At 46.1% G+C, this 16,699-nt stretch overlaps 2 protein-coding genes across 2 annotated transcripts; both read right to left on the bottom strand.

Annotated features, from left to right (window-relative positions):
* Positions 1-293: 293 nt before the first annotated feature.
* Positions 294-5,998, bottom strand: LOC118207488. The gene is made up of 3 exons (XM_035381121.1): positions 3,197-5,998; positions 1,958-2,077; positions 294-1,560 (listed from the first exon to the last, which is right to left on the bottom strand). Exons 1-3 carry the CDS (start codon positions 5,829-5,831, stop codon positions 1,481-1,483), a joined length of 2,835 nt encoding a protein of 944 aa, XP_035237012.1. The 5' UTR covers positions 5,832-5,998; the 3' UTR covers positions 294-1,480.
* On the bottom strand, positions 5,875-8,997 carry LOC118207960. The gene is made up of 3 exons (XM_035382184.1): positions 8,889-8,997; positions 5,965-7,447; positions 5,875-5,881 (listed from the first exon to the last, which is right to left on the bottom strand). Exons 2-3 carry the CDS (start codon positions 7,413-7,415, stop codon positions 5,875-5,877), a joined length of 1,458 nt encoding a protein of 485 aa, XP_035238075.1. The 5' UTR covers positions 7,416-7,447; positions 8,889-8,997.
* Between the last annotated feature and the right edge of the window lie 7,702 nt (positions 8,998-16,699).

The raw sequence follows: 16,699 nt of genomic DNA, 5'->3' as shown, positions 1-16,699 counted from the left end.
AATGAGCAGTCACCCCCCCAGCACAGCTGCTCAGTACACACACAAATAAACTTCAGCGGGAATTCACATTCATCTTGATTACTTTGCTACGCAGCTAATGAGACATGTCTACGCCATCCGCACTAGCCCATCAGGAGTACAAGAGGGAAGAAAAATGCAGTTCAGTGGATTCAATATGCTGAACAGGAATTCGGAGAGAAAAATGTGCATTCCTTCATTTTGTTTTGAATAATTATTTTGTATGCAAAAAGGTTACATCGTCAACAAGAAAATATGATAGCATGGAAAAATAAGAGGGTTCAACTCTCTTTTAATAATATACATCATTTGATGTTATTACTCATATGTACAATATTACAAATAAAACCACCAATGCAATGACGTCTAATTGGTTTCATTGTGCACATACCGAAGGCACAAACTCCTATAACACAGTACTCCACACAGGCAAATCTATGAAATTATTACTCACTCAAAAAAGGCAGTCAGTTTCCTGCAAATGCTGCCTTGCATTCATAAATAATTAACATATCATTTATAATATAATTATTTACAACTAAAAAAACATAAGGGGTATTTACAAATAATTTAAATTCAGTGCTCATTCATTATTTTAATGAAATAATACTGCATATCCATTCATACTGTTTGACCTACTAAAATATCTATCTGTGTAAAATTACACCCAACTGCATCTCTTCAGTATCCCTCATTTATTCAACTGTATCCTAACCTCTTTTTTTCTGAAACACAAATCATGTGCAGCCCCCGCTTGTTTGGTACAGTAGCTACGTGCTACATTACCATTGGAATTCTGCCGCAAATTTGTCTCAACTGTCAACTTTTTTCATTTCTACTGCACAAATGCTCCTTCTCTTTTGAAAAGCTTCACAAGTTCCCACATACTCAACACTAACATTATTGCTCTTTCTTAATACTTTCCTATGTCTTCTCAAATGTGACATTTTCGACACGTGTTATTTTTAAATATAAAAATATAAATAACCAGCACCTTTCTTTTTGTGCAACATTTGAACATGATACAATGTTTTAGAACAAATTGTTGATTTTGGTCAGTTTCAGCCATACAGGGGGCGACAGAGGGCTCGTATGGAACGAACACGAAAGGATCAAATAACATTTGTCAAAAATGTTGTAAAACATAAAATGTTCTTTCTTTAGTCTAACTTCACTCACAAAAGCATTACTTTTGTCATGGAAGCTACCTCGCAAAGCGCAGGGTGAGCCGCTCTGAACTATTACAAAAAAAAAACAAAAAACAAAACAAACACAATGCACAACAGCCATTTTCATTTCTCGTTAGGAAAGGGACATCGGCTACCGGCAGGACGTCCGTGCAGGCGAACAGATGAAGGTGATTTGTTTTCGGGTTGCGCTTGGGGAGGAAGCAGAGCTGAGCAATGCAGACAGGCTTGCTGGTCCACGTGACGCACCCCGGAGCAACCGCAGGTAATCGACATCACGCTTCCTTCCCTGCGTCCCTGACGTACCTCCGCAGGTATCGGATGGCAGAGAGCGCGCTAATGTTTGCCAACAGAGCTGCAAGGTATTCCAGAGAAAATGAACTAATTACAGGAATTAAGTATTATGCAACTTATCATGTACTGTTCGTGTAGATGTGTCCACTGGCACAAATATCTAGTCATGTTTCTACTAGAAAAGACAGGTAAACTCATAAAGACCAAAGGGCTTTAAAGGAGTGTAAGATTACTCATTAAAGACCCTCAGTGGCTAAGTTATTACATTTATCTGCAAGGCAATCTTCCAAAAAAAGTGAAAAACTCAGGACATGCACCAGCAGAGAGAAATTTAACATTTACTTTATTTATGGAGAAATTCTCTCGTTATGACAGGTCAATATAAAAACCAGTCAAATTGCATATTTACGTCAGAACTGTCCCACGCACAGTATCTGAAGCTGATTTAAGGCACATACCTGCTTTCCAGGTGTCGGAATCGTGTGGGTTGGCTGTCTTCAGCACCCAAGAGGCAAAAGAAATGCAGATCAAACACATATCTGACTGTCTGAGGGGCAGGAGAGGGGTGTCTGTAGTCACTGGGAGAGAAAGCAAAAAGTGATAAACTCAGACAGGCTCACTCATTACAGTACATATACATGCAAATAGAACCTGTTTATATTCAAAGAGGAAACGCGTCGTTTTCATGCTATTCCATGTAACGGAGACTGAATATACTGACGGGATATTCTCTGTGACCGTATGTGCTGTATGTATATTCAGTAATGCCATTGAATAATTGCTACAATACTCAGGGACCTTTTTTTTTTTTTCAGTCCACTGAATGATCTAAATGAAGGGGGTATTACACTGAAGAGTGATGGTTTTATTCTTGGTTGTTTCAACCATTTGAGCAGCAGTGGTTTGGAAGAAAACATTCAAGGCCCCACTTCTCCCACAGTGTCTGTCTCGCTGAGAGATTTACTGCGCATGGACAGTATGGTCAGGTAAAATTAGGCAAAGGCTTCTTTAAAAATAATTATAATTAACATAATGCAAACCAAAGCAACAAAATAAAAAATAAAAAATTAAGAAATGTATCCAGAAATGTGCCCTGTGCCCTTGGGTCCAGCATCTGGGAGATTTAACCCTTTGAAGAGTAGAGTTTTTCTGGAATGTTTTTTCAAAATTCTAAGAACTCCGTCGCTTCCAGTTACCAGCAGTGACTATTACATCAGTATTGGAATGTTCAGTTAAGAACACGTCTGAACATACTTGTCTTGTATCTTAAAGAGTTAAAGGACCGTTTCCTTCGCCACATGGAGCCTGTCTATTTATACTTCCCCTTCAAAGCTAGATATGTCAGTCACTCTTGGCACAACGCCAGTGTGAAACGGGCTGCTGCTTGGCATGAATGAGAGGTCATGAACAGCCATTCTGCTGGTTCAAGGGTAGCTGAACGACCACTACGTGCGCAAAGTCATGTTTCATTCACTGGCAGAACCGTAATTCACTGGCCAGCTTGTAAAACACGCATTAAGGGATATCCAGAACAGTTAAGAAATAAAATCCATCATAATATGATAACAGGTATCCCACTACACACCCGATTATCCCACTGAATAACACAGCTATAGACTGGGCTGTTAAATTCAGTGTGATTAAGAAAATATGCTTATGTATCCACTATGTGCATATATAATTGCACAAAGTCTTACTTGGAACAGCAACGGCCGTCTGAAGATCGGTATATCTTCTTTGCTGCTCTTCCAGCTCTCTAAAGATCTGCTCTTCTAGGCAGTATAGAGGTCTCTGAGGGCTGACAGCTCCGTGAAAATCCCCAGCACCGTCCGTGAAGATGGTGCTGACGACTGACCTCCCCATCTGAACCACGGTTACCAGCACACGGGAGGCGGGCCCTTCATTTGAGCCGGTCGTGCCCGTGAAGCGCATTCGTCTCAGAGAGAGAGGGTTTCTCCAGAAAAGACTCTCTCCCCAGTCACTGCTCGCGAAGAAGTGTTCGTACATGTCTGGAGCCTCTGCAGTGTCCACGGGGGGCTCACCGGCACCCTTGTCGAAGCGCGTGACCACCCTGATGGGTCCCTGATCGTCGTCGCTGTCTTCCTTGTCGTCAGAATCACTGGACGAACTGTCGGGGAAGAAGTAATCGTAAGCCTCGGGGAACTGGAGGTTTCTGTCGGAGGAGCTCGTGTAGGATATCACGGCAACCGACTCGGTCTGCTCGCCACCCGTCCCCCGGATTAACGGAAAGAAAAAATTTCCCGTCTCGAACTCGGAGAAGAAGTGGTCGTACGTCTCGGGGACCGAACCTCCGTCACCTGCGGGTGCCTCCGTGTGCGATGTGTCCGCCTGGCCAACCCCAGCCTCGCTAGCGCCAAAGAAATATCCAAAGATTTCACGGAAAGGCATCCCATAACCCCCTGTTGTAGCCCCATCCCCTGGGAGAGAAGATTCTACTGAGCTTTTCCTAGCACTTCTGCTTTCCAGAGGCACTGAAGTGCACTTTTCTTTAGGCCTTTGAAAGGTGCCACTGGACTCCCGGAGAACTTCCTCCTCAGTAGTGGTAGTAGTAGTGACCAGGGAGGCGCTTGTGACACGTGGTTCAGCCTCCAGAGCTCGTAGATTCTGCACACTTACATTCTTGCACATCCTCCTTAAGCCCTGATGGGCCTTGTCCGAAAGGAAAGGTGGGGTGATGGTGTCTCCAGGGTACAGCGTCGGCGTCTCATGGGTGCCATCGTCCATTCCTGGGCCAACGGGGTGTAACTCGCTTTCCCACAATACCCCTCTGGAGTTGCACGACCCAAGTGACCTTTGACCTGGTTTTTTGGCTTCCTTGGGGTCCAGGCTGGATTTCACACTGGCACTGTGGGACAGCGAGCGTTCTTCCTCAAATTCCGGAATGGTAGACATGTCCACACATGAGCGGTCAAGCCTGGAGTCCTCCAGATGGGAGGAGTTGCCAGAGTCCCCAGCATCTGATGTGTCTCTCGGGGCACTGTCCCGTGGCAAGACCCTGGGGGCATTGCTGGATGACCTCAGATATAATATGTCATTAATGGTCAGCTTTTCCATTTCCTTCCAAAAGGCGGACATAGAGTGAACTGGGCGTTTGGTGTCCAGTGGTTTGTTTGGCTCTTTGGTCGCCAGTGGTTTGGCACTAGCTGTTAACTCCAGGGGAAGAGATGGCTCACATTCTGCACTGCTGTTGACTTTGGCTTCAAGGGTGTGAAGCACTGGCTTATCTACGGATTGCTTGTTCTGTAGTTCAGGCCCCAACACTGTCTCCACTTCATTCACTGCTGAAATGTCTATCGAGGCCTGCTGTGGGCTCTTTACACACTCCACAGTGCTGGTCCGTGGCAAATTTTCACCCTTTTCTTGCAGCCAATCGTCTGCTTTACTGGCTTTGTCACTGTTAGAATCAGGCAGAGCAATAGACTTAACTGAGCTTCCACTACCATCACTTGCAACAGAGCTTTTGGTTAAATTTATGCCCAGACCATTGGCAGCATTATAAGTGCCCGGGGGTGCTGGTGCTGGGACAAGGTCTGACTGTACCGGTATTTGTGTATCTATCAGTTTTGGTGTTTGAAACGGTAGTGCTTTATCACCGGTAACCACTGAGGGCTTATGATTTTCTGATGCAGCACAGCTGGTTTTGGGGCCGATGTTTCCAATCTCTGTTTTAGCTTGACACTGACTGGTTGTTTCATTAGAAACATTTATTGGCACATTATTAAACTCTTCTACTTCCTGATATTCTGGGGGGCTTTCTTCTTCATCTGAGTTTGGACACTGTACATCTACTGGGTATAATTCATCACACCAACTGGGCCCATGACCACCAATGTTGTTTAAAGACGGTGATATCCCTGTAGGCACAGGTAGATTTGCAGTATTGGGCATCTGTATGAACTCTTTGGGCGGTGAAATCTCTGGACTTCCGATGGTATTCATATTTTTCTCTTGTGAGAATGTTAGTAAACTTTGTCCATGTGTTACTTCCTGTGTGTGTTCTGGAATGTTTTGATTCCTAGAATCTTGTGAACCACTCATCCCTCTGACAAATGGTTGATTACACTGTGGTGCTTCTGCTGAGCTGGATGTCTCCAACAAGACATTGCTGAGTTTACAAACTGCTTTGCCATCCTCTGGTGAATTCATCTGCAAAGTTGGTTTATTTTGCAGCATCTTCTTCTGATCTGGGGAACTTTCCTCTGCGATATTAAATCTATCAGGCTCCGTGAGAGGAAATTGTTCAGAACCATTCCTGGATTCAGGTCCAGATAACCCAGAGCACTGTGGTGATACTGGATCATGTTGGATCATGACACCACCTGCCTGCAAGCACTCATGACTATTATCAGGTTGTTCACATGCTGTCAGGTTGTGTGTTTCTGCATTGCTTGCAGGTGTGCAAATTTGCTGTGAATGATTCCGAAAATCATGCCCAGGTCCGTACTGTGGCTGATTCGTAGAGTTTGGAATGTTCTCTTTGCTACGTTCTTTGGGCCTCATGACTGGCTCTTCAAAGTCGCGATTGTGTCCGGCTGCTTTCGATTCGGCCCCATATTCTTTGACGCTACGCCCCTTTGACAGAAGCTCGCTGCTTCTGGGAACTGTCCCGAAACTTTGAGTCATTTGGTGCGCAGAAACGCTCTTGCGCTTACTCCCGGCCTTGTCCGCACAAGCTCTACTGTCATGCCATGACACAACCGCTCCCTGCCCCGCAGCTCCCTGTTCAAACATTTCCACTTGCTTCTCGCTCTCGGTTCTTCCTCTGAGGCCCTCAGAGGCCTGTCCCGCCACGAGAGGGGCACCACTGCCCCTTGCCCGTTTCCTCTTTTTCTTCACCGAAGGGGAGCTGGCGCTGTCCCGGCCAACCCCCGCAGAGACAAACATGTGTTCTTTTTGTTCATTTTCTGATTTTACGGTGTGGTTCTCAGCTCCAGCAGCCGTGTCCACGCAGAGCACTGCCTCTGGATCAGTTTGTAATTCCACTTGGTGACCATCCAATGAAGTGGCCTCCTTCAGAAATGCCTGACTTTGACTTGTCATTGTGCCCTCACCAGCCCTGGGCTCTGTGCCATTCATGTCATTGAGTCCTGAAGGCTGTAATTCTTCCACAGTAGGCTTTCTACTGAGTCCAAACTCATCATTGCTGCTTGTTGAGCATGATGGTGCGGCCTTCAGTAATTCGTCTTTTGTGAGGTCACCTTCCTTTTCCTGCACCCACTTCTCATTCACAGCCCAGTCCTCCTCCCTGATAAACAGTTCTACAGTGGGCTCAGCCAGTCCGAGCACGTCATCTTCCTCTGATTCAAGTTCTATTGACTTTCCAGCTCTGTCGAGATCCTTTTCTCCTCTTCCGGTTGAAATGGCGCCGCCAACTTTGTCCTCTTTGGCTGTTAGGCTAAAGCTAAGAGCTGAGCTGTCACTCTGGGACTTTGCCTGAGAGAGCTGTGGCTGATTGCCAAGCTCCTTGGCAGGTTCCTCAAGGTCACAGACCTCCTGCCATGTCTCTTTAGGCTTAGCTTCTGCAAGAAAGCTCCCACCCCCTCCCGCTTCGATGCTCCTGAGCCTCTCAAAGAACACGTTTATGGACTCCAGGTGGGTGTCCTCCTCACTGCAGGAAAGAAGGTCCTCGGGACCAGGATGGCGACGCGCGCTGAGGTAGCGTTCCACAGGCAGGCCCGTGCGTTCGGGGGGCTCGTCGATGGACCAGTCGTGTTCGGGGGAGTCCCCCTCCTCAACGGGGCGCGAGCGGGAGGACGCGCCATCGTCAGCGTCGCTGGTGCCCGAGTCGTCCGGTCCCGCCACGGCGGGGGGCAGCAGGTCGCATTCCTCGCACTCCTGGAAGAAGAGGTCCCAGTCGCGCTCCGAGATCTGAACGCTGTAGTCAAAGTCGTCCATGGCGAGGGCGTGGCCACTTGCCACACTGACATCTGCAAAAAAAACAATTTAATTATTAAATATTACAGCTTTCAAATCTACAGAACAAGACTTTTTAAAATATACAGTATATGGAAAATTATGTACCTTACACTAAACAGCAGAGTTTCAATATAATTATCTGTTTGTCAAAACTGTTAGAATACACACCAATGCAATAAAATGAAAATTTTCTTTTAAGAATCTTCTTAGATCACAGTGATTACAGATTGCCAGAAAACTAAATAAAATGTTACATGAATGAAAACTGAAAACATGGATAAACAGGAAGGAAAACTGCAGTCCACACAGAGGGATGTGCAACATACAGAGTTCAGTTACGAGATGCTATGCGATCATAGCCCTTGCTCAGTGCTAGCATGTTTCGTCTATTCCCCAGTTTAATATTGTTGCTCCATATCCCTTCACCACATAAAAGGAAATCGCAGTCAAGAGCTAGTTAGAGGACCAATGGGAACAGGAGAAATTCTTAACTAAAGGCAACTGTCCTGAAGTAAAGCTGATCAGAAGGGCACAGTACTTCCTATCCCAAAATACAACACGCAGTCGTGCCAGGGTTTTTGGAAGCACAAAGGTCACATGATCAGCAGCCTCCACAGCTGACTTATGAAACTGTAGAATTACATCACGATCCATGCCACAGTGGAAAATTATATATGGTCCAACTCTGAGTACCAGGGATGGTTGACCTGGAAGAAATGCTTTGTTTGATACCAGCATATATATTTATCTGTTGAAATATATATATGAAGCTCCTGCAAATTCTGAAGGTTTTATGATTAAATCTGCATTTGTTTAGTAAGACTGAATTGTATGGTTTCATTTATATCCTATCCTCATTTTGACTTTTCTGGTTTGTTCATCTTTGGCTATTGTCTACTGGGCATCTCAATATGTCACCTAAACTTGGCTGTCGTAACTGTCAACACCCTCTCTTTTTTGCGGCTACTCTTTCAATGGAGCATGACAACAGATTTAAAACAAAAACAATAATTTTAAGTCGCACAAGGTAATCAAGGCACTCAATCTTGCTCAAAGCTGTTGAGCTCGCTTCACAAAGAAGCATCTTAGGCATAGATCAAAATACAGTTTTTAATTTTTCACTTGTAGTTTCCACACAGTACATCGCCAGTATCTCAGTAAAAGGAGCCATAACATCTTTTTATGCCTTCTCTAGTATGCTGTAGAGCGCTGATCTTCCTTCCAGGTCCTGGTGAGCCACAGGGTCTGTTGGCTTTTGTTTTTGCTTTCATATCAGCAACCTATTCAGACCCGAGTAAGTTGAGGTGAGCTAACTGTGTAACGAACAGCTTTAATGAATCAGTCAAGTGACATGTGACAACAAAAAACCCTGTGGCTCTCCGGGACCAGGAAGGAAGATCATGAGAAGCTGTAGAGGCCTGGCTTTGTGTGAGTGCAGGTGTATGCCCCTACCTGTGGAGGCGGTCACAGCGATCCTGTCCCGCAGTCCGGCAGAGTCTGTGATGGGTGACCGTGTCCTTCAGTGCCTGCCTTCGCCTGTGGCGGAGTGAGGTCGATCGCACCCCCCTCCCGATTAGTCCTTATAAATATAGCAGTTTCTCTGGCCTTAGGCTCTGAGGTACTGACCCCCCCCCACCCCCCCCAACAGAGGTGTACAGTTTCAGCACCTAAAATAGAAGCCGCTGCTGGGGAGCGCGGTGAGCGGGATCTGTCACGTACCGCCATTGTTTCCCGAGCTTCTGATTGGACACCGTTACTTAACAGCAGATTTATATCACAGGTATACCCTTTGCTGTGAATTTATAGAACACTGCAACCGAGCACACTTTGTCTTCTGGAGAAAAGAATGCTTGGAATGTTTTTTCAGGTAATCCAAAACAATTACAGGTGCTCTTGGAGTATGACTGTAAGAAGAAATGTATCCCCAGAAAGGATATGATGTAAAAATCAATGTCCAGGCGCTCTGTATAAATGTGCAGATCGATGCACCTCCTTGGCAGTAAAACGGTGCCAAAAGTTTCATTAAAAGCGCCAGGATTTTGATTATTCCTCGATTTCTTCACTGTGGAAATAAATGTCCTTTTGGCCTACTGCACTCTATATTCCATAGCATCGGTTTTCACGCTTGAACAGAGTCCATCAAACACGTGAAATCGCGCGCGCGTCATGTTACATGGAGCAGAGCCCATAAAGGCTCCAGCAGCTGATCCGCCTGACAGCAGCACGAGGAGTCACAAGGGGGCGGGCTGCGCAAGGTGGGCGTCACATGACCCGCTGGAGTCGTCACCCTTATGATGTCATAGAGACAGCCCGTGCCTATTGGCTCAGCCCCCCCTGGAAAGCCTGCTGAGCCTCTGTGCCAGTGGAGCCAGAGCCATGCTAATGGAGAGCACTAATACGGTATCAGCTCAGTTCAGTTTATTAGCGCCATTTACACATACAAAAATACATGCACAGGAAATTGCTTCCGAAAACTGACAATGGCCTGAGGTGTCACAAGGAGAGGGCTGTACAAGGTGGGCGTCACATGACCCGCTGGAGTCTTCGTCTAGCACTTTAATTGCAATGGTATCATTATTTTGATATTGTAGCTTGCCGTCATGCCTCCTAGTTTGACTTACCATAACTTTCTGACCTGGCCTATGCTTACTATGTGAACTGGACTTAATGTGTTCATGGCTATGGATAACTGTTACATAATGAGTACTGTACCTTATCGGACCTGTGATCTGTAGTTGTTCCAATGACCTTCGGTATGCACTTATTGTACGTCTGCCAAATAAGAGTCATGTAATGTGCTACTGTAGCAGAATCATGGTGCTGCATAGGAGGCAGGTAGGGTGGTGTTCAGGAGATGTATGGCATCAGGGTAGAGAAAACTCTGGAGTGGAGAGTTTGTGGTGTCGTTTCACCGGAACACCTGTGCATGTACCCAGCTTGTGTAGGCAGGGGGTTCACCAGTGCATCCAATGCACTCCAGACAGAGTCCCAAAACTCTGTGAATTGCGCGATAGGATTCGAACACTGTCACAGCAACATGAACAAATCACTGAACTGTTATAAAACCCGTCCGATTAGCTTACAGACCTTTTCAGTCAGCTGATCAACAGGTTTTCTTTAAGCGGCCTCAAGATGGAGGAAGTAAATTGGAGCTTATGTGTGTTTTCATTCTGCCTCTGTGTGATTTTGCTGATGTTAAAATGATATGAGCACATGCTATCATTCCAATTAAGAACTACGAAAATGCATTGCTCTTTTTTGGCGGAAAAGGCTGTCTTCCTTCATTACTCGTTTCTCATAGGCCAAGAGAATCCTGCCTTTTGTTTTAATAATTTACTTGGACATTATTGTACTGAATGGTTAATATGACTTACTAGCTACCAAAAATGCGATTAGACAAGGATACCAAAATAATTCATCAAAAGCTTTTGCCTGTTGAAGTCCAGCAGTGCAAATAGTGTCCTCTTGTGGTCACTAGTCAAAGTGTAGGAAACCTCAAATACATTTCCTGTATGAGCAGTTCAGCACTTTTGATATAACACCTTTTACGTCTTTATTGAACACAATATACAATAATGAATCACAAAAAAAACTACTATCACCTTTTAAGTGAAATGCTTGCCAAAAGTTTCAAAATACAACTAATTAAATTGGCCAGCCCTAACGCTAAAATCAGCCTGCTCTCTATCATCAGTACAGTAGCCTACGTGTAGGCTACAAAATGTACAAGTTCTTGTATAAATAAAACTTAACTTAAATAAAATGACGGACAAATTTAAGTTTAAATTTATCAGAGAATCATTGACGTTCCCTATGGGAAAATGGCGGAACTGTCTGCAACTTTCAGTTTAGTGTAACACCGCTGAAGAGGCAAGAGTTTCAGCTTCGAACTGCAGTGGCACAGCTGTTCACATTTAAACCCCAAAGTATCAAGAACATGTATTTTTTTTCTTAAACCACCTCCGCAAACAGTCATTTCATAACCAGGACACACATTGATATGAAGCACCATGAGGGCTAATAGCTCCCCCTTGTGGAGAACTTTCAGCTTGCTTAACGTGAGGGAGTGACTGAGTGAGTTTCAAGTCAGGACCATGAGGTGCTTCACATATTAAAATAAAATGATGTTGAAATGTAAGTTTCATGTAATATGACATTTAACATATTTTGGTTACCATATAAATGCACCAGTTATTTCTGTTAAATGAGAAAAGGCCAAAAGTGAGACAAAATTCCAAGAAGAATCATACAGCGCTTTATTTGGTCCAGTTTTCTGGCAAATCATCCCTGCAAAGTGGGGATGTGCAGGGGTGCATGTGCTAACATCCCTGCTACATGTGCTAGCATCCCTGCTACATGTGCTAGCATCCCTGCTACATGTGCTAGCATCCCTGCTGCATGTGCTAGCATCCCTGCTACATGTGCTAGCATCCCTGCTACATGTGCTAGCATCCCTGCTACATGTGCTAGCATCCCTGCTGCATATGTTAGCATCCCTGCTACATGTGCTAGCATCCCTGCTGCATATGTTAGCATCCCTGTTACATGTGTTAGCATCCCTGCTACATGTGCTAGCATCCCTGCTGCATATGTTAGCATCCCTGCTACATGTGCTAGCATCCCTACTACATGTGTTAGCATCCCTGCTACACATGCGTTAGCTTCCCTGCTGCAGGCTTGTCCACCAGCCCCAGGGTCGGCCAGGAAGAGCCCTTCCGAGCCTGGGAGCCACGACAACAGCTTCTCATCCTTAACCACTTCAGCACACAGCAACAGCAGCACACACTGCTCACACTGAGCCTAATAAATCCAGCATATCCGGGGGGTCAGGGCGCAAAGTCCGCCAACTCATCCTCACACCTGTTTAGGCTCCCCCTGAAATGAGTCTCTCTGGATGGTTCCTGTTAAACACAAAATGGACACATTGTAATTATTTAGGAATTATTAATAAGCCAACAGATATAGCAACTCTGAAACATGTGCAAATGGTTATAATGCCATTATTACCCCTTTATTACGGCTTTATTACCGGCTTAATTACCCCAGCTGTGAGACACACAGATGTGCTCTCCTGCGTGTGATTCTGACTCCATGTGTTTCTTATTCGAAGCTACTGGCTGGTCACTCATACAGTCTCTTACCTGCACGGTGCCCATCCAGAAAACATTTTAACTTCACCACATTTTGGCCGCCAACCAGAAGAGCTCGAGGAGCTGTGTGAAAAGACAAACAAACTGGATCAGAAAATAAGATTTCCTTTTCCACTGCAGAGCCCTGTAAGTAGGTAACAGGGGAAAGAAACATTTCTAGGTGAAAGGAATGTGGAATTACCATTATTACTTTCCTGTGCATCCTCATCCTCAGCTGCACTGAATCCTGGGACAGCAGAGATAACCAGGAAATGAAGTGGTGCTTTTGGTGGCTGTGGCACAGAATCCCAGGTACTGGTGCTGTGTTTGTGCGCTGTATTAATTGGTAATTCTTCTTGGTGAAGGTCAAATCTAAAATGCAGAGACAGACGGAAAGAAACAGACAGACAGGCAGGCAGGCAGGGAAGGGAGGCAAGAGACAGACAAAAAAGACAGACACACAGACAGACATACAGACAGACAGACACACAGACATTTAAACATTGGAAATGTCAGTCGATCTCCTTGGAAACGCAGCAGCAGCAGCAGCAGCAGCTGCGTTTCAGGGCCTTCCACACTCGGCCGAAGAAGCGCCTGACTCCTTTCTTCTGCTTCTTCTCCTCTGAAAAAGACGAGGGAGAAACTCCTTTCAGCTCAGCCTCTCTGTGTAGACGTCTCTGTGCCGGGAGCTGCTCTTTGACTGTGATTATTTAGCCACCGGGTGCAAAAGGAAAGGAGCATTTTCAACAGTGTCCCCACAGCGTATGCTGTCTGTGACTCACTGTGAGGGAGGTCCAGGAGTGCATCACCCGCGGCAGTGTCCAGTGGAACAGGGATCTCCATGTCAAACTGCAATCATACACACATCTCATTAAGCACTGTCTGGAACATCTCAACTGTACGATCACACTTCCTGCACACTTTCCTCTTTTAAAAAAACAACTTCTCATCAGGATATTTGTCCATGTTCCACAATTGGAAATAACCAATCACAGCCAATCAAGCCAAAAAAAATTGCTAATCAAGCCCTGATGTCCTGATTGGCAGACATGCTGTGCAAGGTGCTGAATCAGTGGGAGGAGCTTTTCATACAGTACTTACTCCATCTGGCTTTCCTCCCTCCTCCACCAGAGGTTCCTCAGTCGTGGGGATCCCCCCCAGCGTTGCCATGACCACATCAGGTAGCACCGTTGATGTCACTGGTGCCTCACTTTCCACCTGTGGTGTCAGTGGTGAGTCCATATCCTCCTGAGATGTCATGCAGGAGTCTACTTCCTCAAGTGATGTCATGACTGCATCACTATTAACCACTGATGTCATTGGTGCCTCACTTGCCGTCTGTGGTGTCAGTGGTGAGTCCATATCATCCTGGGATGTCATGCAGGAGTCTACTTCCTCAAGTGATGTCATGACTGCATCACTAATAACCACTGATGTCATTGGTACCTCACTTGCCATCTGTGGTGCCAGTGGTGAGTCCATATCCTCCTGAGATGTCATGCAGGAGTCTACTTCCTCAAGTGATGTCATTACTGCATCACTGTTAACAACTGATGTCACTGGTGAGTCAATTTCTTCCAGTGATGTCACGCAGGAGTCCATTTCCTCCTCTGAAGTTGTGGATGCCTCACTATCAACCACTGATGTCTTGTCTTGGGCCACTGGCGTCTCTGGTTCCACTGCAGTGTTCACAGGGACCTTCTCTTCATCCTCTTCCTCCTCTTCCTCAGGCGTGGCAGGGCCGGCGCTCAGCGCGGTATCAGCAGCCGCGAGGAGGGCCTTGGCGATGGCGGTGGCGATGGCGGAGGTGACGGCGGCGCTGCTCCCCCTCAGGGCGGCCTGCAGGGCCCCAGGGGAGCCGGTCTGCTCCAGCAGGTCTCTGTGGAGCCCCCCCACCATGCCGGGCCTGGCCCAGCGCCAGCACTGCGCCCCGAAAGCTCGCTCCTCTGCCCATCCCGCTGCGCGCAGGTCGTCATGGACGCATAAGGCCACGCCCACCGCCACCTCGCTGAAGGCCCTGCTCGACGCTCTGCGATTGGCTGGCTCCATGACGGCGCCGAGCAGGCCAGTGACGGCGTCCCCCACCACCGCTGACAGGGTGTGGTGGGTGCGAGCGAGCGGGTGCAGCTCCCAGCACAGAGACGTCTACACAGAGAGGCTGAGCTGAAAGGAGTCTCTCCCTCGTCTTTTTCAGAGGAGAAGAAGCAGAAGAAAGGAGTCAGGCGCTTCTTCAGCCGAGTGTGGAAGGCCCTGAAACGCTGCTGCTGCTGCTGCTCCTGCTGCGTTTCCACGGAGACCGACTGAAATTTCCAATGTTTAAATGTCTGTGTGTCTGTCCGTCTGTATGTCCGTCTGTATGTCTGTCTGTCTGTCTGTCTGTCTGTCCGTCTGTCCGTCTGTCTGTCTGTCCGTCTGTCCGTCTGTCTGTCTGTCTGTCTGTTTGTCTGTTTCTGTCTGTCTCTCCATTTTAGATCTGGCCATCACCAAGAAGAATTACTCATTAATACAGCGCACAAAAACAGCAAAAACAAAAAAACAACAACAAAAAAAAAAAAACGAAAAAGGATTTCTGCTTCAGAATTTGGATTAAACAGCGAAGGCATTTCATCACATGTTGCAGTGATGACGGTGTTTGCATTTATGGCATTTTCTTGTGTATTCTTAGAAAACAAATGTTTTAAAATATTACTTTCAGGATTGCAAAAGAAACCTGTTGAATACAGATGGGACACTGGAATGATACAGTGAAATGGAAGCCAGGACTCACACTTTGGTCCTGGTGAGTACACAGTGGTACAGTGGTGTGTTTTAGTGGTACACAGATGTGTCAGCTGAGTCTCTGCAGGTTAGCACCACTGTTCCTGTATGTCTGATTACAGAGAGGCAAACAGTGATGTGATGACATCACAACTGGCAGCGGATGCCAGCAAGATATGGAAACTACAGTATCAGTAGAGATGTTCAAATCCACAGTGGCAGATGTCACTTACCAGGACGAGAGGGTAAACCAGCAACGACCGTCATCAATAATCAAGGCCCCATCACCTGCAGTGTGGCACAGTGCTTCTGCATGTCATTTTATTAGTCATCATTGCACAAAGACTGAAATATTATGAGCGTGTGAGCAATGCACAGCTTAGGCTGGGTCTCGTATGAAAGTTGGGCCTGCATGCGGGCTGCTCCTGCTATCCCAGAATTCAGTGTGGCTGAGGATATGCACAGGAAAGCAAAAGAAGAATGTAAATTTCCCCCAAAATGTTTCTTTTTTCCTGTTTACCTACTTACAAGGTTCTACAGTGGAAAACAAATTCTTGTTTTCTGATCAAATTTTGTCTGTTCACACAGCTCCTCCACACAGGCAAAAATGTGGTGAAGTTAAAATGTTTTCTGGATGGACACCGTGCGGGTAAGAGACTGTATGAGTGACCAGCCAGTAGCTTCGAATAAGAAACACATGGAGTCAGAATCACACACGGGAGAGCACATCTGTGTGCCTCACAGCTGGAGCAATAATGGGGTAATAAAGCAGTAATAAAGGGGTAATAATGGCATTATAACCATTTGCACATCTGTTGGCTTATTAATATTCCTAAATAATTACAATGTGTCCATTTTGTGTTTAACAGGAACCATCCAGAGAGACTCATTTCAGGCGGAGCCTAAACAGGTGTGAGGATGAGTTGGCGGACTTTGCGCCCTGACCTCCCGGATATGCTGGATTTATTAGGCACAGTGTGAGCAGTGTGTGCTGCTGTTGCTGTGTGCTGAAGTGGTTAAGGATGGAAAGCTGCTGTCGTGGCCCCCAGGCTAGGAAGGGCTCTTCCTGGCCGACCCTGGGGCTGGTGGACAAGCCTGCAGCAGGGAAGCTAACGCATGTGTAGCAGGGATGCTAACACATGTAGCAGGGATGCTAACATATGCAGCAGGGATGCTAGCACATGTAGCAGGGATGCTAGCACATGTACCCCTGCACAGAGACACACATCCCCGCTTTGCAGGGATGATTTGCGAGAAAATTGGTTAAATAAAGCGCTGTATGATTCTTCTTGGAACAATGTCTTTTGCTTTTTTCTCATTCGTCAGAAATAACTGGTAGATTTATAACACAGTTTCACAATGAACATATTTTTGTTG

The sequence above is a fragment of the Anguilla anguilla genome, chromosome 11 (genome assembly GCF_013347855.1).
Source record: "Anguilla anguilla isolate fAngAng1 chromosome 11, fAngAng1.pri, whole genome shotgun sequence".
Lineage (NCBI taxonomy): Eukaryota > Metazoa > Chordata > Actinopteri > Anguilliformes > Anguillidae > Anguilla > Anguilla anguilla.
The sequence above is the reverse complement of the archived record's forward strand: the minus strand, read 5'-3'. Positions and strand labels throughout refer to the sequence as shown.